General features: G+C 49.1%; 2 protein-coding genes across 2 annotated transcripts; one reads left to right on the top strand and one right to left on the bottom strand.

Moving 5' to 3' along the window:
- The first annotated feature begins 2,086 nt into the window (after nt 1–2,086).
- On the top strand, nt 2,087–18,184 carry RABEPK (Rab9 effector protein with kelch motifs). Its single transcript, XM_041004542.1, has 8 exons — nt 2,087–2,116; nt 5,528–5,586; nt 7,432–7,589; nt 9,836–9,988; nt 11,099–11,260; nt 13,438–13,587; nt 17,365–17,514; nt 17,868–18,184. Exons 2-8 carry the CDS (start codon nt 5,534–5,536, stop codon nt 18,158–18,160), a joined length of 1,119 nt encoding a protein of 372 aa, XP_040860476.1. The 5' UTR covers nt 2,087–2,116; nt 5,528–5,533; the 3' UTR covers nt 18,161–18,184.
- A 1,661-nt stretch (nt 18,185–19,845) lies between these two features.
- Nucleotides 19,846–23,973, bottom strand: HSPA5 (heat shock protein family A (Hsp70) member 5). The gene is made up of 9 exons (XM_041004468.1): nt 23,897–23,973; nt 23,575–23,797; nt 23,242–23,473; nt 22,781–22,918; nt 22,384–22,496; nt 21,909–22,299; nt 21,556–21,793; nt 21,146–21,313; nt 19,846–20,737 (listed from the first exon to the last, which is right to left on the bottom strand). The coding sequence occupies exons 2-9, from the start codon at nt 23,694–23,696 to the stop codon at nt 20,175–20,177; spliced, it is 1,965 nt and encodes a 654-aa protein (XP_040860402.1). The 5' UTR covers nt 23,697–23,797; nt 23,897–23,973; the 3' UTR covers nt 19,846–20,174.
- Nucleotides 23,974–24,191: the final 218 nt, after the last annotated feature.

The following is a 24,191-nucleotide window of genomic DNA, read 5'->3' as shown; positions in this document are numbered from 1 at the left end:
GAAAGCAGTCGAGGACAGCCCAAAGCCTTGGGACCCTGCACCTGCATGGGAGACCTGGAAGAAACTCCTGGCTCCTGGCTTTGGCCTGGGACAGCCATGGCTATTGTGGGCATTCGTGGAGTAAACCAGTAGGTAGAAGATCTCTCCTTTTGTCTGTCTCCTGTCTATGTGTAACTCTGCCTTTCAAATAACAAAAAGAGATCATTTTTTAAAATTTCATTTTATCAAATTTTGGTTAAGGCTTCATGCGAGAAAATATTTCTCAAATCCTATCTGCCCGGTAGGCATCACTGTCCTCATGCCATAGACGAAACCAGGGTTCGGCAAGCGAACAGCCAAGCATCACGGTTAGGTGGTTAGTGCAAGAGCCTGGTGTCGAACTCACGCACGTGTGACCTAACCTCGCTAAGCTTACACAGCTCGTGGTCTGGGAGCCCTGCCTCCAGCCTCACGTTTCCTATGACACACCACTGTAGAGAAATGGGAATCCTCCTAACGGTACATGTGAGGGGGCTGTGGCAGGCAAGCTGGTGAGATGAGTTCAGGCAGGTGTCCTGGGGCAACGAGAGTCACAAAACGGGCACAACGAGGGAAGAGATGCAACGTACAGACCAGTCAAGCACAGGGAACAGTTGGCAGAGAGACCAAGCCACCCAGGGCCCCAGTCCAAAGGCCTTTTTATGTCTTTTTTGAAGGTTTATTTTTTGGCCCAAAGCAGCAGCCTAGTGGCTGGGGCCCTTGCCTTGCATGTGCTGGGATCCCGTATGAGTGCTGACTGGTATGCCAGCAGCTCCACTTCCCATCTAGTTCCCTGCTTATGGCCTAAGAAAGCAGTGGAGGATGGGCCAAAGTCCTGTGACCCTGCATCGCATGGTAGGCCAGGGGAGGCTACTGGCTCCTGGCTTCGAATCAGCATAGTTCTGGCCATTGCAGTCACTTGGGGAGGTGAATCAGCTGACAGAAGATCATTCTCTCTAACTCCTTCTTTCTGTAAATCTGACCTTCCGATATAAATAAACACGTCTTTAAGAAATATTTATTTTTATTGGAAAGGCAGATTTTCAAAGATTTATTTATTATTGGAAAGTCAGAAGAACCAAAGTAGTGGTTATCCATTAGTTACTGTGAAGGCACGGACGAGTGAATTGAATCCTTTCCAACCTGTTACAGTCAATTGCTAAATCTTGTCCATTGGCAAGTATTCATTAGAATGGAATCCCATCCAGTGCTGTCAGGGCTGTGTGATGGAGTTAGTCTGGCCTTGATTTTTTTTTTTTTAAGATTTATCTTATTTTTATTACAAAGTCAGATATATAGAGAGGAAGAGAGATAGAGAGGAAGTGGAACTGCCGGGATTAGAACCCGCAACCATATGGGATCCCGGCACATTCAAGGCGAGGATCTTAGCCACTAGGCCACACCGTAGGGCCCAGTCTGGCCTGATTTTAACCTCTTGCTCCCTCAGCAACATGTCTCAAAGCCGCGGAAAACCCATGGTTAGGAGCTGGCTCAGCACTACTCAAGATGAATGTGCCCACAGCACTAACAGCCAAGACCAGCACACCCGGGCTTCTGTGTTTGCCACCGGCCAGTGCAGCCCATGTCTTCCTGCAGGTGGAGCAGGGAAAAACCGCCTTCCTAAAAACAAGGAGCTGCTCACCTGTCAACCCTTCAATCTTGGCACTCCTTACAATCGCCCCCCCTCCCCCGTCACTTGCCTTTGTGCCTCTCTCTCTTGGAGATGAACAGCATGCCAAGGACTGTGTGGTCTCTCAGCACGCCCCTGCTGGGGACCGCCCCAGCCGTGCCAAGGCCTCCAAAAGCCCACTGCAGACAGATGGCATGGGTAGCAATGCACCCTGAGCTCTCTGCTCCAGAACCCATTGCTCTTACTAAAAACGTGCAGCGTGCTGCCCAGGGTAATTCGGGTCACCCAAGTGGACGCCCCGCCCAGTTGGCTTCCCAGTGGTTCGTTGCCAGGGAGGCCTGGCGAGGGAGGCCCGCAAGGGGAGCTGTTGGCCCCCGCGTTCTTCCGGGGCCCGGGGGCGAGGCGCCGAGCCAAGGTCCGCCCCCGCGGGGAGGAGCCAAGGCCCGCCACCGGCTGCAGCCGCCGCAGGTAACGTGGTCCGGGTTTGGGGTTTCCGGGGCCTGAGCCGCTGCTTCCCTTAGCAAAGGGGCCTGAGCCTGGAGGAAGGAGGGGGCAGGGTCTCGTGGGGGTCCAGCCTGGGCGCGCTGGCCGAAAGGCGCCCACCCGACCCATTTCGATCGGGTCTCCTAGCCCCTGGAGAGAGCAGCCTCGCGGGGGTGCCCTGTGGGAGGAGGCAGGGGAGGGGGTCCCCGCGCAGCACAGCCCACCCCTCTCCGGGGTTGGGGTCGACAGTTTGTGGCCAAGGCCGCCCTGCGATCCGCCTGCTAGATCCCTGGGCCTGTTAACACTTTTCTTAATCCCACTTCTTAGGCTGGGTCGGTTGGTAGGATCTCTAAATTGAATTCCAACCATGCCCTGCGCGTTAGGAATTTAGTGGAATCTAATCTAGAATCTATTCCAGTGGTTTTTACTTATGGATTTATTTATTTAAGATGTATTTGTTGGAAAGACCAGAATAACACAGTGAGGTAGGGAGAGAGAATCCTCTCTCTGCTGTATCTCTCCCCCAGGATGTGAAGCCAGGAGCCAGGAACCCAAGTACTTGGGCCAGAACAGAGTAGCCAGAACTGAACATGGCACTTTTTTTTTTAAGATTTACTTTATTTTGGGGCCCGGTGGCGTGGCCTAGCAGCTAAAGTCCTTGCCTTGAACGCACTGGGATCCCATATGGGCCCTGGTTCTAATCCTGGCAGCTCCACTTCCTATCCAGCTCCCTGCTGGTGGTTGAAGTCCTTGGGCCCCTGCACCCACATGGGTGGCCTGGAAGAAGCTCTTGGCTTCGGATGAACTCATCTCTGGCCATTGTGGCCATTTGGGGAGTGAGCCAGTAGATGGAAGATTTCTGTCCTCCTCTCCATTATTCTACCTTTCAAATACAAATAAAATCTTAAAAAGAAAGTTCATGGAGAGATGAAAGTGAAGGAATAAGTTTTATTTGCCACAAAAATAATTGGAAATCCTGGCGGAGTTCTTTCATAATACACATTTTGCACAGACTTTTTGAGGCGCCCTCATATGCATGGATTTCAAATTCTTTCGAAATTTATCTTTCTACACAAACTCCATTTTCCGTTGAACTTTTTGAAGTCTGCAGATAGCTGGCTGGCAGAGCCCCGAGGAGAAGGAAGTCGCTTGGGGGAGTGGGGGTGGAAAGCAGCCAATCAGGGAAAAGGTAGTTGAGCAGGGCTAAAGGGATCACCTACACGATTTTGTTGTTGCTTTTCCCTACAAGTTTCAGGTTCGCAAGAAGGAAGGGAGGGGCGCAGTGTTGTGGCCCTGCAAGAGGCTGGTTTTCTGGCTCCTCCGCTTCCGGAGCCCCCTGCTTATACACCTGGGAGAGCAGCGGAAGATGGCCCAGAAGTGAAGATGAGATATAGTTGGAGGGCACCTGCATCCGGCGTCTGAGCTCCTGGCTTTGGCTCCTGGTTCTGCTCCCTGCCCTAGCTTCCTACAGATGCAGGCCTGAGAGGCGTTGGCAGCAGGTAACAGCAGTGCTTAAAGGCCCTGCCACCCACGCAGCAGACCTGGCCCGAGTTCCCAGTGCTTGGCTTCAGCACCACTCAGCCCTGTGCCTTGCAGACAATTGGGGACTGAATCAACAGATGGAAGCTCTCTTATCCTCATCTGTCTCTTGGTCTTTTTTTTTTTAAGCTCTTTTCATTTAATTTTTTTAAAGGTTTACCTATTTTTATTGGAAAGTCAGATATATACAGAGAGGAAGAGAGACTGAGAGGAAAGATATTCTGTCCAATGATTCACTTCTCAAGTGCCCAAAACAGCTGCAGCTGCACCTATCTGAAGCTGGGAGCCCGGAACGTCTTCCAGGTCTCCCACACTGGTGCAGGATCCCAAGGCTTTGGGCTGTCCCCAACTGTTTTCCCAGGCCACAAACAGGGAGCTGAATGGGAAGTGGAGCTGCTAGGTTAAAACCAGCACCCATATGGAATCCTGATGCATTCAAGGCAAGGACTTTAGCCACTAGGCCACCGCACTGGGTCCAGCAGGACCTTTCTTCATATGTAGGTAATGCTCCTTTCCGTACTGTCGCCCTACCCCCTCTTCTTGTTTATTTATTTGAAAGACAGAGGGAGAGCTTCCATCTATTGGTTCACCCCCCCAAATTGCCACAAAGGCAGGGACTGGCCGGGGTAAAGCCATGAGCAAAGGCTTTTCATCTGAGCCTTCCACATGGGGAGCAGGGACCCACGTACTTGGCCATCTTGTGCTGCTCTTTATTAGCGGGGAGCTGGAGTGGAACAGCTAGGACACACATGGGAAGCTGTAGTGAGAAACTAGATGGAAATTTGGAAGTAGCTGACACTTGAGCCGGCTCTCCAGAATGCTATGTTGGCAACACCAGAGGCAGCTTAACTGGCTGTGCCTCACAGTGCCTATTTTATTTCTGGTAAATGTAGATAAAATTCTAAAATTTTATTTTGATATATGCAATTTCTCCCATGAGAATTAAAAATAAAAGCATATCTTTCACCATAAAACTCTTGTAACCGTGTTAAGAAAAGTTATCTTATGGTTGCCTCACAACTATAAGGTTATATCAAAAAGTTGATGATAGGATTGGCATTGGGACAAAACAGGTTAAAACGATCTGCCATGCTGCCATGCACGTGGGCACCAGTTTGAGTCCCAACTCCTCCACTTCTGAGCATCTACCTGCTAATGTGACTGGGAGAGCAATGGAAGATGGCCCAAGTACTTGGGTCCATGCACCCCTACGGGAGACTGGTTGAAGCTCTTGGTTCCTAGCTTTGTCTGACATGGTCCTGGCCGTTGTGGCCATTTGGTGAGTGAACCAGTGGATGGAAGACATCCCTCTTTTTTAATCTCTCCTTCTCTCTATAACATTTTCAGATAAATAAATCTCAAGCAAAAAAGCCTGAGATGCATATTTAAATTAATCAGGAGGTATGGGGACAGTGTTTGGCACTACAGATTAAGTTGCTGCTTGTAAAGCTGGGATCCCGTAGGCATGTTCATTCGAGTCCCAACCACACCTCATCTGATCTAGGTCCCTGCTAATGTGTCTGGAAAAGCAATAGAAGATGGCCCAAGTCCTTAGGCCTCTGCCATCCACCTGGGAGAGCCAGATGGAATTTCTGGTTCCTGGATTTGACCTGAACCAGCTGGAACTACTGCAACCTTTTGAAAGTGAACCAGCAGATGGAAGATCTTTCTTTCTCTCACGCTCACTATAACTTGACCTTTCAAATAAATAAATTCTTAAAAGTGTAATCAGGTGCTAGAAAGTGCTACATTTAACAGGAAAGATGTCAAAGAGAGGGATGAATGGATTTGTTCTGTATTTTATGAAGAAGACCATCATAAATGTCTCAAATTGCTTTTTTTTTTCCTATTGTACAGGACAACATGAGGCAGCTGCCAGTCTTGGAGCCTGGAGACAAGCCCAGGAAAGCAACATGGTAAGGAAGGATTCAGACGTGAAAATCTGACTTTCTAATTTATAAGTAGTTTCCTAACAGATCTGATCATAAATGAAAAAATAGGGATGAAACTGTGGCATTCGGTAATTAAAACCCAACTGTCTAAGAAGGTCTTCGGAGGAAGGGGGTGGTCATTTTCACAGAGCAGATATTGATTTTATTAAAATCCTCTTATTAGGAGAGTAAGGCACTGGCCAGCTGCCAGCCTTAGCTCCAACACTGACTTTCCCTCAAGCTGCGACTCGTTTTTAAGATTGTTTAGGGAGTCGGATTTGGCTGAAGCTGGCTTCACTGGTGGCTCGTTTGACCAAACTTCATTCAGCACCCCACGCGTGTCTGTCAGGCAGCTGCTCTGTGGGGTCTAGGGGTCCAAAGGCAGCCAGGCCTGGGTGGTGTCAGCTGCAGAAGAGCAGGTAACGGTGATGAGGGGGTCTGTACTGCAGCCGGGCACAGAGAAGGCTGCTGGGGGAGGGCACCTTTGCCTTGACCTTGAGGTAGATCCTCCCACTTCGGTGATCCGTCCAGTGCTAGGCTGAAGTACATTGTAATCATGGCGTTTCCTAGTGTTAGGACCCTTCTGTGCTTCCTTGTTGGTCTTAGGATAAAAGCAGACTCCTCAAGCAGGGCTCTGCAGAATCCATTCCTGCCCATCTTTCCAGCTGCAAACCTTGTTCCTCATGTGGTTGTTCTTCTCCCCATCCTTTCCCACGTTGTGCAGCTGCCCCACTTGGGACCTGCTTGTGCTGATCCTGCTGCCTGCGCCAAGCACTCACAAAGTCAATATACAGAGAGGAAGATCTTCCATCTGATGATTCACTCCCCAACTGGGCTTGAAGTGTTTTCTCAAGGAATATTCAGAATAACTTTTCAGAATGGAAAGACCCAGATCCTTATTTGATTTTTTTTCCGCAAAAACCCTGGCTTTGGATTTTTAAAAAAGATTTATTTATTTTTATTGGAAGGGCAGATATTCAGAGAGCAGGAGAACAGAGAGGAAGATGTTCCATCCAATGGTTCACTCCCCAAGCGGCCGCAACAGCTGGAGCTGAGCCTATCCGAAGCCAGGCGCCTCTTCCAGGTCTCCTATGCGGATACAGGGTCCCAAAGCTTTGGGCCGTCCTCGACTGCTTTCCCAGGTCACAAGCAGGGAGCGGGATGGGAACCGGAGCTGCTGGGATTAGAAACAGTGACCACATGGGATCCTGGTGCTTTCAAGGCGAGGACTTTAACCACTACGCTATCGTGCTGGGCCCATGGTTTTGGTTTCTCATAGGGTAAACTCTGTGAATACTCTAGAAAGGCTCTTAAAACTAGCAAATTCAGGAGAATCTGTCAGCTGACAGGAGCACTGTGGCTGTAGGTTTCTATAAATGCACATCAAGCTGTCCCCACCATTGGCTGGATCTCTTCCTGCACGCCTGCGAGGCCGCATCTCACATCCACTTTCAGGATAAGAACTGTATCTATTCTCATTTGTGAAAATGAGGAAATTGAAGTTCACAAAGGTTCCCACACTGGAGAGTACCTGAGCTAGGATTTAAACGAACTCTGAAGTCACAAACCACGGTCCTTGCCACCACCTTGTGCTTGGGCATACCAGTCACTACTGCTGGTTGTGTTTCTCAGACTAGCAGGTAGCACAGCAGCCCAGTGACGCCACGGAAGATGAAAGTGTGACAGAGCTGGCAAGTCGAGAGCTGGGAGCTCAGGGCAGGTGCTGCCCCCAGGATCATGGAGGTGCTACTCGGCTGTATGCAGTGGGAGACTGTTCATTGTCACCACTTCTTAGGAATGGAAAGAACGCGCTGTTTGTTCTCTGCTCAGGTACACCTTGACTCCGTCCGGAGAGATCCCCTGTGCTCGAGTTGGCCACAGCTGCTCATATTTACCTCCTGTTGGTGGTGACAAGAGGGGGAAGATCTTCATTGTTGGGGGAGCAAATCCAAGCAGAAGCTTCTCGGATGTGCACACCATGGATCTGGGTAAGCCCTGAGGCTGTGGGGCACAGCTGGCTTTGTGCATGGACCGTGACATCAGCATTTCTAAGCATGAGAGTTCAGGCAGGGCAGCAAATTTATTCCTCTATAAAACAGTACCAAGCGGGCCTGGCATAGTAGCCTAGTGGCTAAAGCCTCACCTTGCACACGCCGGAATCCCATATGAACATGTCCCAGCTGCTCCAGTTTCCTGCTTGTAGCCTGGTAAAGCAATCAAGGATGGCCCAAAGCCTTGGGACCCTGTACCCGCGTGGGAGACCCGGAAGAAGCCACTGGCTCCTGGCTTCACAACAGCTCAATTGCAGCTGTTGTGGCCACTTGGGGAGTGAGCCAATGAATAAAAGATCATTCTCTCTGTCTCTCCTTCTCTCTGTAAAGCTGACTTTCCAATAGTAAATAAATAAATATATCTTTAAAAAAAATTGCTATGGACAGGTCCCAAAGATCTCTGCAAGCCCCTGGCACACATCTACCTGATAAATGCCCCCCTGTCTTAGGAAGAAAATCCTTATGGAGGCCTGACCATCCAGCCATCCATCGAAGAAATAGTTCTCTAGGAAAATGTAAATAGAGCCAGTTAACCACCAAGTTCTCAATGTCGCGCATCTTCATAATTGCTTATCATTTCCACCACCTCTACCGCAGTGTGGGGCTATTTCTTAGACTTAGAATATCCTGACTTGAAACCCATTGTCCAAGGTGTTTTCCATGCCTAGCCAGGTAGTCTCATTTTTTTGTTTGTCTATTTGTTTTTATTGGAAAGTCAGATATACAGAGAAGAGGGGAGACAGAAATGAAAACCCTCTACCCACTGATTCATTCCCCAAGTGGCTGCAATGGCCAGAGCTGAATCAATCTGAATCATCGGACGGAAGATCTTCCTCTCTGTCTCTTCTCCTCTCTGTGTATCTGACTTTGTTATAAAAATAAATAAATATTTTTTTAAAAAAGTAATAAAGCAAATGTGCAGGAGCTTAATTCTGGAAGTAGTTTGTACTTGTACTGATCATATACAGCAATAAGAGGCCTTCATGTCTAATTGCACAGTAATAATTCTTTGGAGCTGAGCTGCCACCTGTGTTCGGGGCTCTCATTCTCCGATGTGCCAATGTGCCATTGTCCCCTCGAGTCCTGTCTGGGCTTTTGAGTGCCTGCTCTCTGCACCAGGAGATCCAAGGCAAGTTAAACCCCTCCCAGTGTTCAAGTTGCTCACTGCTTAGCGCAGTTACGTGTCTATTACAACCCATTCCTGACTTCGTAATCCCAGCCAAACTGTCTAAGTCGTCCATCATCTGGGCCTCAGCGTCCTGTCACGCGGGCATGATAATTTGCTTCACTTGGCATCCGTACTCTAGCAACGTGGTCCCCAACAGTCCTAGCTAAGTGGTTTACTAAAGTAAAATAAGCGATAGATGGCCAGAGTTTGGCCTAGCAGTTGGGATGCCAGCTGAGACACCCACATCCTATACCAGAGCAACCTGGGTTTAAATTTCAGCTCCAAAAATTAAAAATTCTCACTTCTTCCAGTGCCCCTGGGAGGCAGTGCCGATGGCTGCAGTAACTGAGGCACTGCCACCTGTGTAACAGACCTGGGTTAAGCTCCCCAGGCTCCTGGTTGAGCCCGGCCCGGCCCGAGCTGCTGTGGGCGTTTGGGGGAGTGAAGAAGGGAGGAATTCTCTAATGCTTGTCCCTTCTTCCTTCTCTCTTCTCTGTCTCTACCTCTCTCTCCTCCCTCTCCTCTGTTTCTGCCTGTGTTTCTCTCCGTCTCAAATAATATCATTTCTAATAAGTATCAATTCTGTGAACTTGTTTTAGTCAGAATTCATTTATTCTGGAAAACAGCAATCCACTTAAGCCAGCGATGAAAAGAGGAATGACACAGCTACAGGAATGTTTGACAGAAGTCAGGGGCAGAGAGCCAGCACATCCCTGGGAGGGCGTACAGGCAGTGGATCGTGATCGGCCCATTTTGAGTCAGGTGGCTACTTCTGGTGTCAAGTAGGATCTTCCCAGGTGATTGGGAGGATGGAGGAAGTTTCCATAGAGGGTTTGTGGACGAGGTCAGCAGTGCCCTGAAGCGTCTGATGCCAAACTTTTTGGGGCTTGACATTGTTATTTCAAAGTGACATGGTGGCTATTCCTGTGGGCTCTTGGCATGTCTCTCCACAAGTTGTCAATCTGGAGACACAGTTAGCAGCCTCCAATCTAAGGACTGGTGACCTGTTTTCTAGGTGCACACCGATGGGCCCGGGCCCGCTTGGAGGGCCTTCTGGCCCGGTATGAGCACGCCAGCTTCACTCCCTCCTGCTCCCCTCACAGCATCTGGGTGTTCGGAGGTGCCAACCAGTCAGGCAATCGGAACTGTGTGCAAGTCCTGAACCCTGGTAAGTAGCCCAACATTACTTTATTTACATACATACATAAAGCCAGTGATAATTATAGTATATTTGGATTAATTGCACTGATTAATCCATTTAACTCTACCTACCTCATAGATAACAGGAATTCTAACTTACAGTGAAATCTGAAAATAATAAAGTTGTAGTTTTTTTTTTCCAAGTAACATACACAATTATCAACTCCTTAAGTGTCAAAGCTGGAGAAGATTTCAGAAACCAGCTCTGCTACATAGACAAGCTTGTGGAGAGGGGAGGTGACAGAGCGCATCCAGAGCCCAGATCATCCAGATCTCCAGTGGGGACACTTAGACCCCCTAGAGGACGTTAGGCCTTACCTAGAAACACTTCTGGTTATCGCAGTGCGTGTAGAGAGTGCCTCTTGATCTAATGGGTAGAACCAGATATGTTGCTGTATGTCCTAAAATGCCCAGCTGGTGCATTTGGGCCCCGGCATCACAGTGGGCATGGGTTTTGACAGGTGTGGGCTCCTCTGAATGGGGCATAGGCGAAGCCCATCAGCAAAACAGGATAGAATTCAGAGAGCACAAAGTCCTCTGAAAGCAACTTGAACATCCTTCTTTTATGTTCAACATTTTTAAAAGATGTTTTGTTTGTTTTTCTTGAAAGGCAGCCGTACAAAGAGGGGAGAGAAAGAGACCTTCCATTCTCTGGCTCACTGCTCACATGGCCACAATCACTGGAGCTGGGCTAGTCAGAAGCCAGGAGGCAGGAGCTTCTTCTGAGTCTCCCACATGGGTGCAGGCACCCAAGGACTTGTGCCATCTTCCACTGCTTTCCTAGGCCATTAGCAGGGAGCTGGCTCAGAAGTGGAACAGCAGGACTCGAACTGGTACCTGTATAGGAGGCCAGCGCCACAGGCTAAAGCTTGGCTGGCTATACCACCACACCAGCACTGTACCTTATTCTTGATTGTACTTGTGGCTCTGGAAAATTTTGGTCTGTCTGGGAAATTCTAAGTACCACCCTCCCTGCTTGACATTTGTGCATGTGAATATGGGATTAGGAGTTGAAAAGTGACCCCCTCCAGCTCAAGAGTCAAGATCTTAGCTGGATGTCCATCTTCTCTCAAATCAGAAAGCAGGTCTTGGACCACACCGGAAGTGACAAGTCTGCCCCCATCTCCGCGCACATTCCACACCTCCTCGGCCGCCATCGGGAGCCGGCTCTACGTCTTTGGGGGAGGAGAGAGAGGATCCCAACCCGTGCAGGACGTCAGGCTGCACGTGTTTGACGCAAGTATGGACTGAGGGTCTCACTTCGAGGCCTCACTGGTGTGTCCGTTAGCTACAAACTTCTTCCCACCACAAACCTTGTACAAACACAGTTGAGACAGTCACATTAGAAAATGTACAGAGTACACTTTGTACAGGAACAGTCGTCCTTTTAACCTGTCCGTGCTGGTCCCAAGACAGATGGACACAGAGAATAATCCCTGCCATCTCATTTCCGACTTCCTTAAGTATTGGTCAAACATGTTTCTAAATATATGCCTATATATGAGTTTTCTGATTTTTAAAAAAAATTACACAAAAGTTTTTAGACCACACACAAAGAATCCAATTGTAAACAGCCACACAGGGTTGTGTGGCTTCCTCTTGGGGCACAGGGTTAGTAGATATTAATTACATGTGTAAACTGCGAACTCCGATGGCCTGACCACACACCAGATCTGACAATGCATTGTGCTGCTTCAGACCAATAAGAGCTTAAGGCTCTGGGTCTTGGTCTGCTGGTTTGTAAAATGAAGTTTATAATAGTCTTTATCACACAGAGTTGTAAAGTTTCATTGAGATAATAGGATATTCTGCATATCGTACTGCCTGGCACATTGGAAATACCTAATAAGTATTAACTGCTAATATTACCACTTCCTCATACATCAAGTCAGGACCGATACACATGCAAAGCGGCCTCTGTGGGTGCTCCTCCTGCAGCCATTCCCCTACAGATGTACTTTTGGCTGACCTTGGATTCATGTTGCTGAGCACTTATAAGAGTCACAAATATTTAAGCAGAATAGATGTTAAGAAGTGCAATTACTGAGTTGAAACGGTGCAAACATTGAATGACATACTTTTAAAAAACTATTTTGTCTTATTTGAAAGGCGAACTGACAGGGAGAGGGCTCTTCCATGTGCTGTTGCACTCGGCAAATGGCCACAGTGTCCGGAATGGAGCTGATCGGAAGCTGGGAACCAGGGGCTCCTTCACGTCTCCCATGTGGTTCTAGGAGCCCAAACACCTATGCTATCCTTTACTGCTTTCCCAGGCCAAAGGAGGGAGCTGGCTGGGAGGGGAGCAGCTGGGACACAAATCAGCGTTCATACAGGATGCTGGCACTGTAGGCAGCTTGACCCATTACATCACTACACTGACCTTGGCATTATCTTACAAAGCAGTTCATTTTTTTTTTTTTTTTAATAATATTGCTTTTTGGGCAAGTGCCCACATGGGATCCTGGTGCTTGAAGAGGGGATTAGCCAATTGAGTCTTCACAACGGGACCTGATTTTTGTCTTAATTTTTTGCAATCATGTGTTTTATTTCATTTTTACATACTTTATTTTATAATTGACTGCTTTCCCAGGCCACAAGTAGGGAGCTGGATGGAAAATGGGGTTGCTGGGACTAGAACTGGCGCCCATATGTGATCCTGTTGTGTGCAAGGCGAGGACTTTAGCCATTGGGCTACCTCACTGGGCCCAAAATTTTCTCAATATTATCTCAATATTTCATTCATACTCATTATATTTTTTGGTACTCTCTGTATATATTAATTACCACTTTTTTTTTTTTTTTGGCAAATGGAAAAAGAGGCACCTCAATGCATTGTTGGTGGGAGAGGAAATTAGTGGAACCATTATGGAAGATCGTGTAGAGATTTCTCAGAAATCTGAAAATAGATCTACCATGTGACCCAGCCATCCCACTCCTGGGAATGTATCCAACGGAAATCAAATCAGCATTTCAGAGTTATCTGTACCCCCGTGTTTATTATAGTAGCTCATGTCACAATAACCAAGAGACGAAATCAGATGCCCACTAACTGATGACCAGATAAAGGAATTTTAGTGTAAATGAAGAATGTACTACTACTCACCCTTTGAAAAAGAATAAAATCTTGTCTTCCACAACAGAATGGCTGCAGTCGGAGACCAGTCTGATTAGTGAACTTTAACTGCAGGGCAAAGGCTGGCTTCCTGATGCCAAGTAGAATGGGCGTGTTAAATTGGTGGGTTCTGCAGCTCTGAAAACCTGCAGGCAGAGCTGGACAGGCTGGTGAGGGAGGGAGCCTGGGCGAGGTTGGTAAGTTGGGGGTGAATGACTTCCTAGTCTCCACCTGCTTGTCGCATTGCCGCTTCCCAGGAGGTGACAAGAGCCCTGTGTGTGTTTCCCATCTCCTTGCTTTCCTAGACGCTCTGACATGGTCACAGCCAGAGACCTTTGGAAGTCCTCCTTCCCCACGGCATGGTCATGTTATGGTGGCAGCGGGAACAAAGCTCTTCATCCACGGAGGCCTGGCCGGGGAGACGTTCTACAGCGATCTCCACTGCATCGATACAGGTAAGTCAGGAGGACGGCACAGGCCTGTGAGTGTGAAATGCTTGGGAATGGATTTGAAAGGCCCTTGATCTTGCCTGCAGGTGACTTGGCCAGCTCGTAGAATCTTCACTAGATTCTGCCAAGTTTTTTTTTTTTTTAAGATTTATTTATTTTTATTGCAAAGTCAGATATACAGAGAGGAGGAAAGACAGACAGGAAGATCTTCCATCTGTTGGTTAACTCCCCAAGTGACCGCAACGGCTGGAGCTGAGCTGATCCAAAGCCAGGAGCCAGGAACTTCCTCCAGGTCTCCCACGTGGGTGCAGGGTCCCAAGGCTTTAGGCCATCCTTGACTGCTTTTCCAGGCCACAAGTAGGGAGCTGGATGGAAAGTGGAGCTGCTGGGGTTAGAATTGGCGCCCATATGGGATCCCAGCCCATTGAAGGAAAAGACTTTAGCTGCTAGGCCACTACACCAGGCCCTGTTTGTTTTTGTTTGTTTGTTTTTCTTAATATTAACATATTTTTATTGGAAAGGCAGACATACAGAAAGAAGAAGAGACAGAGAGAAAGATTTTCTATCTGCTGGTTCACTCCCCATGTGGCTGCAACAGGCACAGCTGAGCTGATTCAAAGTCAAGAGCCAGAAGCTTCTTCTGGGTCTCCCACACGGGTGCAGGGTCCCAAGACTTTGGGCCATCCTCTACTTCCCTCCCAGGCCGCAAGTGGGGGCTGGATGGGGAGTGGAGCTGCCAGGACACGAACTGCTGCCCATATGGGATCCCGGGCATGCAAAGCGAGGCTTTAGCCACTAGACTATCACGCTGGGCCCATTCTACCAAGTTCTACTAATGAGCAAGAACAGGGGTGAATGGGCACTGCTGAGTACTTACTGTGGCCTTAGGTGTTTACCGTCTTTTATCCCTCTGACAACCATGCCCTCTTGTTGCTATGTTGTCTGCTGTGCTTTTGTGTTCCCCAACTGGATTTCTTTAGCCAGTAGCCCCTGAGGGGCCTGGATTGGTGCAGTGTGGATCAGGAGGTGGGTTTGCAGCACTGGCACATAAGGAGTGCATGAGAATTGTCTTTGGGCATGTGAAGGGCCTGTGTGCCATGAAGTGTTGGGTTCTTTCTGGATTGTTCTCTTGGGCCATGTGCTGCCTTAGGGCCGGGACTTTGTCTCTGGTCTCCCAGTCTCTTTCCAGCGCTTAGCACAGTGACTGGTAATGAGCACACTCCTGGTCATGTGTGGTCACATGGACAATGGAACGTGTTTCCTGGTGGCTCCGGGCCGCTCGAATTGGAGCAATGGGCAGAAGGCACAGGAACGCTGATGCACAGGAGGCTGCCTTGCCAACCCCGCGTGTTCTGACCGGGTGACATCTGAAGCCAGGGGACCTTGCATTGGCTAGAATTTTGGCCTGACTGGTTCTCGCCTCCTAGCCTGAGTTGCTGGGTCCCTGCTTTGCAATCACAGATGGAAGCCATCTTCACAGAACCAGGCAGCCCGATTAGAGAGAAAGAGAGTAAGATAATAGGAAAGATAACTAAAAAAATTATTTATTTATTTATTTGAAAGATGGCAAGAGCAGGGTAGAGCTCTGTGTCTGCCATCCACTGGCTTCCTCCCAAACATGCCCGTCACAGCCAGCGCTGGATCAGGCTGAAAGAGAGGAGCTCCATCCGGGTCTCCTAGGGGTGGCAGGGACCCAAGCGCTTGGGCCATCATCAGCTGCCTCCCTTGATACACATTAGCAGGGACTTGGACTTGAACAGCATTTATTTTATTTAGAATAAATCTTTTATAAAAATTAAAAAGCAGTGGAGCAGCCAGGGCTGAGATCTGCTCTCTGATGGAGGATGCTGAGGGAGACAATACCAGCTTCCCAATGTTCATTTTCTTTAAAAGATTTTTTTATTGGAAAGTCAGATATACAGAAACAAGGAGAGGCAGAGAGGAAGATCTTCCGTGCGTTGATTCATTCCCCAAGTGGCTGCCATGGCTAGAACTGAACCAATTTTTAAGCTTCTTCTGGGTCTCCCATGCAGGTACAGGGTCCTAAAGCTTTGGGCCATCCTTGGCTGCTTTCCCAGGCCACAAGCAGGGAGCTGGATGGGAAGCAGGGATACTGGGATACGAACTGGTGCCCTTATGGGATCATGACGTGTGCAAGGCAAGGACTTTAGCACTAGGCTATGGCACTGGGCCCCCAATGTTCATTTTTTAAGAACAAAATACTTTCCTCTCTCTCTCTCTTTTTTTGCTTTTATTGGAAAGGCATATTTACGGAGAGAAGGAGAAACAGGAAGATCTTCCATCTGCTAGTTCACTCCCCAAATGGCCACAACAGCCAGTTGAGCCAATCCAAAACCAGGAGTCTTCCACATGGGGCATTAAGTTTTAAGCCATCCTCCACTGCTTTCTCAGGCCTCAATCAGGGAGCTAGATGGAAAGCAGAGTAGAGCCACGCAAACCGGTGCCCATGTGGAATGCTGGCACTTGGAGACAGAGGATTAACCAGTTGAGTCGTTACACTGGCCCAAATACTTTTCTCTTATGCTGAGAAACTGCTTTGCTTTTTTTCTACCTATACAAGTGGTTCTCTAAACCTTTAAAGTCTATTGATATCCTGCCTTATTTAAATGCTTGTTTGAATGGGGCCAGTGCAGTGGCATAAAGGGATAAGCCACTGCTTATAGCACCGGCATAGCTTAGGTTGTGTCCCAGCTACTCCACTTCTGATCTAGCTCCCTGCTTATGACCTGGGAAAGCAGTGCAGCATGGCCCAAGTGCTTGGATCTCTATACCTACATGGGAGACATCAAAAGAAGCTCCTGGCTCCTGGCTTCTGGCTTCAGATCAGCTCAGTTTCAGCCATCACAACCATTTTGGGAGTGAATCAGCAGATGGAAGATCTTTGTCTCTCCTTCTCTATATATAACTCTGCCTTTCCAATCATAAATAAATATTAGGAAAAAAAAATTGCTTGTGACAGGCTTTTGGCCTAGCAGTTACAGATGCCCACGTGCCATGTTGGAGTTCCTGGGTCCGACCCCTGCCTGCCCCTCGTGCCTGCAGGATTCCTGCCAATGCACACCCTAGTAGGCAGCAGATCGCTTCAGTAATTAGGTTCTCATCGGGCACAAGGGAGACCCGGGTTGAACTCCCAAGTCTGCTTTGACTGTTAGAGGCATTTGGGAAGTTAGCCAGCAGAAATGACAGCTCTGTCTTTATCTATCCACCTGTCATGTATTTTAAAAAGAAGCACAAAAAGAAAAATCAAAAACGTCTCCAAAACGTGCTTACAGCTGAGGGGCAGGTTCGGAGGCCACGCAGTTCCGCAGCAGCAGACCTGGGGTTTAGCTTCCACGCCGAGTACACGTCACGCCCTGCCACTCCCAAGCTGTGGATGAGCGCATCCGTCTGTCTAGGCCTGCTTGCTCGTCCCCAGGAAGGGGTAGCAGCGGACGTAACGGCACTTTTGAAATGGCTGTCTTAAAAGCTGACAGTATGAAACACACACCCCCTTACCTCTCTGTGGGCAGTTGAGGAACAGTTGAAGATGAAGGCCACCCTAAAACAGGATCGCGTTTCCGTGTACCCTGGAGACCACCTGCAGCAGTCACCTGGATCACCAAGCCTCTTCCTACCCGGGTAATCCACGCGCACACTACACCCTGTTCTATTACATCTCACCGTCCTTAGTGACTGTCAGTGTGATGTGTTTGTAACGGTGGTCGGATCAATCTGAAACCACACTGTAGCCCACTTGTGTCAAGACGCGTCTTCTCTCGGCAGGTGACATGAAGTGGCAGCAGCTGAGTCCCACGGGGGCTGCGCCCGTGGGCTGCGCCGCCCACTCCGCTGTAGCCGTGGGGAAGCACCTGTATGTCTTTGGAGGGATGACTCCCACAGGAGCACTGGACACGATGTACCAGTATCACATAGGTGAGTTGGGGACCCTCAGCCCCTTTCAATACCGGAATGTTTCTTATAAACTGACACCGTGCCTTGGTTTTGATTTGACTCTTCTGTGTAAATCCCAGGGGATGCTTAGCTCCGGCCGTTTTGGCCACTTGACAAGTGAACCAGCACACAAAAAAAATCTGTCTCCCCTTCTCTGTGTATCCAATTAAAAAAAAAAAATCTTACAAAAAGTCCAAGGGATGGCACTGAACTTGTAGGAAATGACTTCTTTCAAGCAGTAACTATATTAGTAGGCTTGTTCATTGTATTGGCTGAGCATTTCTGGGAATTTCTCGACATGAACTGAACAGGGCCTTTTTTCCTGCCCGACACAGAAAATCAACACTGGACCTTGCTGAAGTTTGATGCTTTCCTCCCCGCCGGGCGGCTGGACCATTCCATGTGTGTCATCCCATGGCCGGTGTCTCGTGCTTCTGAGAAGGAAGACTCAGGTTCTGTGGGTGTGAGCTGTGAGGCCGAGGGGCCCACCGCCGGTGACAAAGGACTGACCTGCCGTGATGACGCACATGAGGAAAGTCAGAGCGACATGTGGCTCTGTTTTGTGTTTGGTGGGATGAACACAGAAGGGGAAATTTATAATGATTGTATTGTGACTCTAGTTGACTAATAAAACTCAGGTTTGTTTTTTTAAGTTTTATTCATTTTGATTGGAAAGGAGCGTAGGTGGGATGCAGACCCAGGCATTGCATGGTGGGTCATGACCGTCCCCAGTGGCATTTTTAGCATTGTGCCAAGTGCCTGCCCTGGATCTAATGGGCTTAAAAAGGGAGAAGACTTCAGGATCTTGAAGTTTTTCCCTTCTTTGATAAGGAAAGTGCTTGCACAGGTAAGAAATATTAGCTTGCTTCATCTGTCTATCTACTTATTTTTAAACAAGACATTTTATTGGTAAGGCAGATATACAGAGGAGACAGAGAAAGAACTTGTTTGCTGACTCACTTTCCAAGTGGCCACAATGGCCAGAGCTGAGCCCATCCAAAGCCTACAGCTGGGAGCTTCTTCAGGGTCTCCCGCACAGGTGCAGGGTCCCAAGGCCTTGGGCTGTCCTCAACTGCTTTTCCAGGCCACAAGCAGGGAGCTGGATGGGAAGTGGAGCTGCCAGGATAGGATCCGGTACCCATATGGGATTCCGGCAAGGTGAGGTCTTGAGCTGCCAGGCTACCATGCTGGGCCCCCCCCCATTGTTTTTAAAGATTTATTTGAAGGATGGGGGCCGGCGGTGACACAGTTGTCTTAAATTCTGCCGGTTCACTCCTGAAATGAGTATAATAGTCAGGGCTGGGTCAGGCTGAAGCAGGAAGCCTGGAACGTGATCCAGGTTTCCCACATGGTGAGCAGGAGCCTACCAGGCATTGGGTCATGCCTGCTCCTTTCCCAAGTGCGTTAGCAGGGAGCTGGACTGGAAATGCAGCCACTGGGACTCACATACATGGGCTCCGGTACTGCAGCTGGTGGCTTCACCCACTGTGCCACAGCAGCCCCCAAAATCACTTACCCACAAAACATTATCTTTTGCACTACTAATTCACATGGCTCTCAGCTACGGAGGTACATGAACAAAAGAAGTGGGTAGCCAAGTGCAAGGGTTTTACCAGTATGAGCTAGACAAGCGACTTGCAGCTGTTAATGAAAGGCAGCAGACCTTTTCAAGGCCGTGGGGATCCCCTGGATCCCCATCAACTGCATCCCTAGGGCACACAGCATTGCAGGTTCATTTTAGTACCTGTCCTGGGTCTAAACTGCATACCTGCTGTACTGTATTCCACAGAGGCAGGTATTGGGCAGTGCAGCCAGACCGCAAAGACAAGGGCAGGATCGGGCCCAAGGTCTGTGACCACCCCTCGCAAATCCATAGCCATACAGGTCTACCCCTGGGCAGAATTCCTAAAGAGCCTGCCCTGTACTGGTGGCCAGCATTCACCTAAGCCATTCCGTTCCTCAGAAACTCTACCCAATCTCAAACCTGTCTTGACAAAATGTAGTCCAAGTGTAAATCCAGGAAACTACAAAGCTATAATAAAAATACTAAAGCTATAATAATAAAAAATCCAAAAGGAAGTAGGGTTTTCCAAGCAGGTGTAAGAGCCTAGGGCGTTCTGAAATGGCCCTTGCCTAGACAGGCTGTGGGTGAGCCCGTCCCATGCTTAGAGGAAGGGCAGGCACAGTCCAGGAAAAGCAAGGGCTGAATGGAACCTCTCCCAACATCCCAAGTATCCCCCCAGCCTAAGTTTTAGTTACTTCCTGAAAATAAACCATCTAATGAGAAAGCTCCTCACAAAAATTAGACCAGTGTAAATAACAAACATTTATTGGTGTCACTTATGGTAGAAAAAAGTTCCTACACCATATGCACATGACCCAGTTGTTAAATAGAACATTTCCAGGTGAACACGCCCCCTAACCAAAATGTTAAGATAGCCAATTCCTTTTGTCCCCCCACCCCATGATGTGTGAGCAACTGCTAATGAAAAGCAGTAAACAGCCACTTGGGCTATAGCATTTTCAACTCCACTCTGAGGTGAAGATTCCAATTACATTCGAGACTTAAGTTCTCTCAATTTTCTCCTAACAAAAGTTCCTGAGTCCAGTATTTACAATGTACAGCGTCAGCAGATCAGCATCTACAATTCATCCTTTTCTGTTGTATCCTCGTCACCAGTTGGAGGAGGGCCTGCGCTTCCATAGAGTTTGCTGATAATTGGCTGAACAATTTCTTCTAGTTCCTTCTTTTTAGCTTTGAAGTCTTCAATGTCAGCATCTTGGTGGCTTTCCAGCCATTCAATCTTCTCCTCCACGGCTTTTTCCATGGTCTCCTTGTCTTCAGAGGAAAGTTTGCCACCCAGCTTTTCTTTGTCTCCGATCTGGTTCTTCAGCGAGTAGGCGTAGCTTTCCAGCTCGTTTCTGGTGTCGATGCGCTCCTTGAGCTTTTTGTCTTCTTCAGCGAACTTCTCGGCATCGTTGACCATCCTTTCGATCTCCTCGGGGGTCAGGCGATTCTGGTCATTGGTAATTGTAATCTTATTCTTGTTCCCTGTACCCTTGTCTTCAGCTGTCACACGCAGAATACCGTTCACGTCGATCTCGAAGGTAACTTCGATCTGCGGCACGCCACGGGGAGCAGGAGGAATTCCAGTCAGATCGAATGTGCCCAGGAGGTGATTGTCTTTGGTTAGCGGTCGTTCACCTGGAAGTGCACACAGAACCTGTCAGTGACTCACTCACTCACACACACACACACACACACACACAGAGCGCATCCTGGACCCTGCGTGTCAGTCAGAGCCTAGAGTGACAGGGCACTTTGTCAAGCTGAAAGAGACTGATACATCATTAACTCAGTCGCAGCTACTTTCCATCATGAGAAACCCTTTTCTTGTCCTATATTCTAGAAGCTGGCACTGAAGTCATTTTTAATGGGAGAGTGCTAAACAGCTAGATAAGTGCTGACAATGAAACTCAAGAGTGGTCAAATATTCTCCAAATCTAAAAAGTAGCAGTTACTGGGGGGAAAAAAAAGGCAGTTAATTCATTCCTTGGCCATTGTAAGAGTGAGCACTAAATAGGGGATACTTAAAACAATGCAGGCAATTACCTTCATAGACCTTGATTGTGACAGTTGGCTGGTTGTCGGAAGCGGTAGAAAAGATCTGAGACTTCTTGGTGGGCACTACAGTGTTCCTTGGAATCAGTTTGGTCATGACACCTCCCACAGTCTCAATGCCAAGGGTAAGAGGACACACATCGAGCAGCACCAGATCCCCTGCAAAGACAAACAATTCCAGGGATGTATGCAGTGCCTACCACACCTCTCCACATGCTCTGCCATCTGGGTGTCAGGATAAGTTCTGGGCACAGGCCATCTTGGGGGCAGTAAATGAGATTACGTGCCGAGGACTCAGACTGCCCAGGCCCTGCTTCATGGCACTCTAGCAGTGTGACCTTGCTGCCAGCCTTCCTCCCCATCAAGCCAGGGAAGCACTGCTGGGGATGCCAGTGACCTACCTGTGTCCTGATCGCCAGACAGCACTCCAGCCTGCACAGCAGCACCGTACGCCACGGCCTCATCAGGGTTGATGCCACGCGATGGCTCCTTGCCATTGAAGAACTCTTTAACCAGCTGCTGAATCTTTGGAATTCGAGTAGAACCACCAACGAGCACAATTTCATCAATGTCAGATTTCTTCAAATCGGAGTCCTCCAACACTTTCTGGACAGGTTTCATGGTAGACCGGAACAGGTCCTAGAATGACAGACAGAGTCAGCGTGCTGCCGGCGAGGCCCACACACTGCCTCAATATTCCTCAAGTCAGAGTCCAAGTGGAACTCATCAGCAAAGCAGAAACCAAGAAACATACCATGTTCAGCTCTTCAAATTTGGCCCGAGTGAGGGTCTCTGAGAAGTCCTCTCCCTCATAAAAGGACTCAATTTCAATTCTTGCTTGATGCTGCGAAGACAGGGCCCGTTTGGCCTTCTCCACCTCCCGCCGGAGCTTCTGCACGGCCCTGTTGTCTTTCCTGACATCTTTGCCAGTCTTCTTTTTGTACAGCTTGATGAAATGCTCCATGACACGCTGGTCGAAGTCTTCTCCGCCCAGGTGAGTGTCTCCATTAGTGGCCACGACTTCAAAGACCCCGTTGTCGATGGTGAGGAGAGACACATCGAAGGTTCCCCCGCCCAGGTCGAACACCAGGATGTTCTTCTCTCCCTCGCGCTTATCCAGGCCGTAAGCAATGGCAGCTGCGGTCCTGTCAGAATCAAAGGGGGAAAGCTCAGGCCAGTTCTCATCTTCCCTGCCTGGCGAGGGGGCCCCAGCCTGGAGTCTCACTTACGGCTCATTGATGATCCTCATGACGTTCAGTCCAGCGATCGTCCCAGCATCTTTGGTTGCCTGACGCTGGGCATCATTGAAGTAAGCGGGCACTGTGACCACGGCATGGGTAACCTACAGGATAAGCGGAGCTAAGTAAGGATGCTTCTCACGTAGCTTAGCCTTTACATGATAGCCAAGCTAGCGCTTTACTATGTAAGCCAATTCTTAGGTAAGTACAACCCATACAATTTCACACACATGGAACACGCCTAGTGTTTTGTCTGACCTACAATAAAAGCCCCCCTCCAGCCTGACCCACATGGGTGACATCCAAATTCCAATCTGAAAATCAAGACATCTCTACATAAATCAATTAATAAGAACAACACACCTAGCACTGATTGAAAAATCCTCACCTTCTTCCCCAGGTAAGCCTCAGCAGTTTCTTTCATCTTGGTGAGAACCATGGCAGAAATTTCTTCAGGAGCAAACGTTTTTGTTTGCCCACCTCCGATATCCACTTGAATGTATGGTTTTGTTTTCTTCTCAACAACCTATTTTAAAGAATATTACCATTTTTACAAACACAGCTAATGCTATTTCAACTGATTTTTTTTAAAGACACTCTTGTCCCTACCGCTGGGTCCCTCAGAGCCAAATATCGACCAACCCACACAGGAAGCCAACTCTTAGGAAGGCATCTCCACTCCCAATCAGCGTCTCCATCCTAAACTATTGTGGGCAGACTTTGTCCTAAACCTTCTAATAGGTTGGAATTATTAAGTTAAAACAATACACGTTACATTCATTCTCCAAGCCCCCTCCCCTCTAATGCTCTGCTCCCTTGGGCCTCCATCTAGAAGATTCCGGGTCAGACCTTGAAGGGCAGGAACTTGATGTCCTGCTGTACCGACGGGTCGTTCCACGTGCGGCCGATGAGCCGCTTGGCGTCGAAGACCGTGTTCTCAGGGTTGGACGTGAGCTGGTTCTTGGCGGCGTCCCCGATGAGCCGCTCCCCTTCGGGGGTGAAGGCCACATACGACGGGGTGATGCGGTTGCCCTGGTCGTTGGCGATGATCTCCACGCGGCCGTTCTTGAACACCCCGACGCTGTGGATTTAAGGGGGAAAAACAGAAAAGCAATGAGCATCGCACGGTCCACGCCAGCTTGGGGGCCCCGCCCCACCCGCCCACACAAAAAGACCCCTCACCAGGAGTAGGTGGTCCCCAGGTCGATGCCCACCACCGTGCCCACGTCCTCCTTCTTGTCCTCCTCCTCGGCCCGTGCTGCACTCAGCAGCAGCAGCACCGCAGCCACCAAGGGGAGCTTCATGTTGCCGGGAGCCAATCGGATCGGTCAGCAGGTGGACAGGCGGGTGTCGCAAGCAATCGAGCCACAGGCCGCAGCACAAAAACGCAAACGAAGAAAACGACCTGAAAAGCGACAGGCACCCCGGGTCAGTAGGAGCCGCCAGCGAGACCCAAGGCCGGCCCGGAAACGTGGGGACCAGGACCGCAGGCCGCGGCGCTTACCTCTCCCGCTGGCAAGAAAAAAAAACAACCACCACGAAGCTTCTGCGTCTCTGCTGTGTCGGCCGGTGTGGACCGCGCCGCCGCCGTGCGGGCTTATATACCCTCCCCCCAGCCCCGTCGTGGAGGACGCTGATTGGCCGGGACGCTGCTCGTGGAGGCCGCTGATTGGGCCAGACCACCAAGCTGGCCACCGCCGATTCGAAGCGGCCTCCTCCGCAACTCACGTCACCCGTACGCCTCCTGGGCGGACTTCTGGGCTGCCGCTTGTTCCTGAAAGTCACCAATGAGAGAGCCA

The sequence above is a fragment of the Ochotona curzoniae genome, unplaced genomic scaffold (genome assembly GCF_017591425.1).
Source record: "Ochotona curzoniae isolate NIBS_2020 unplaced genomic scaffold, NIBS_Ocur_1.0 scaffold_3208, whole genome shotgun sequence".
Taxonomy (NCBI): Eukaryota; Metazoa; Chordata; class Mammalia; order Lagomorpha; family Ochotonidae; genus Ochotona; species Ochotona curzoniae.
Note: the sequence above shows the minus strand (reverse complement) of the source record. Positions and strands in the feature narration are given on the sequence as shown.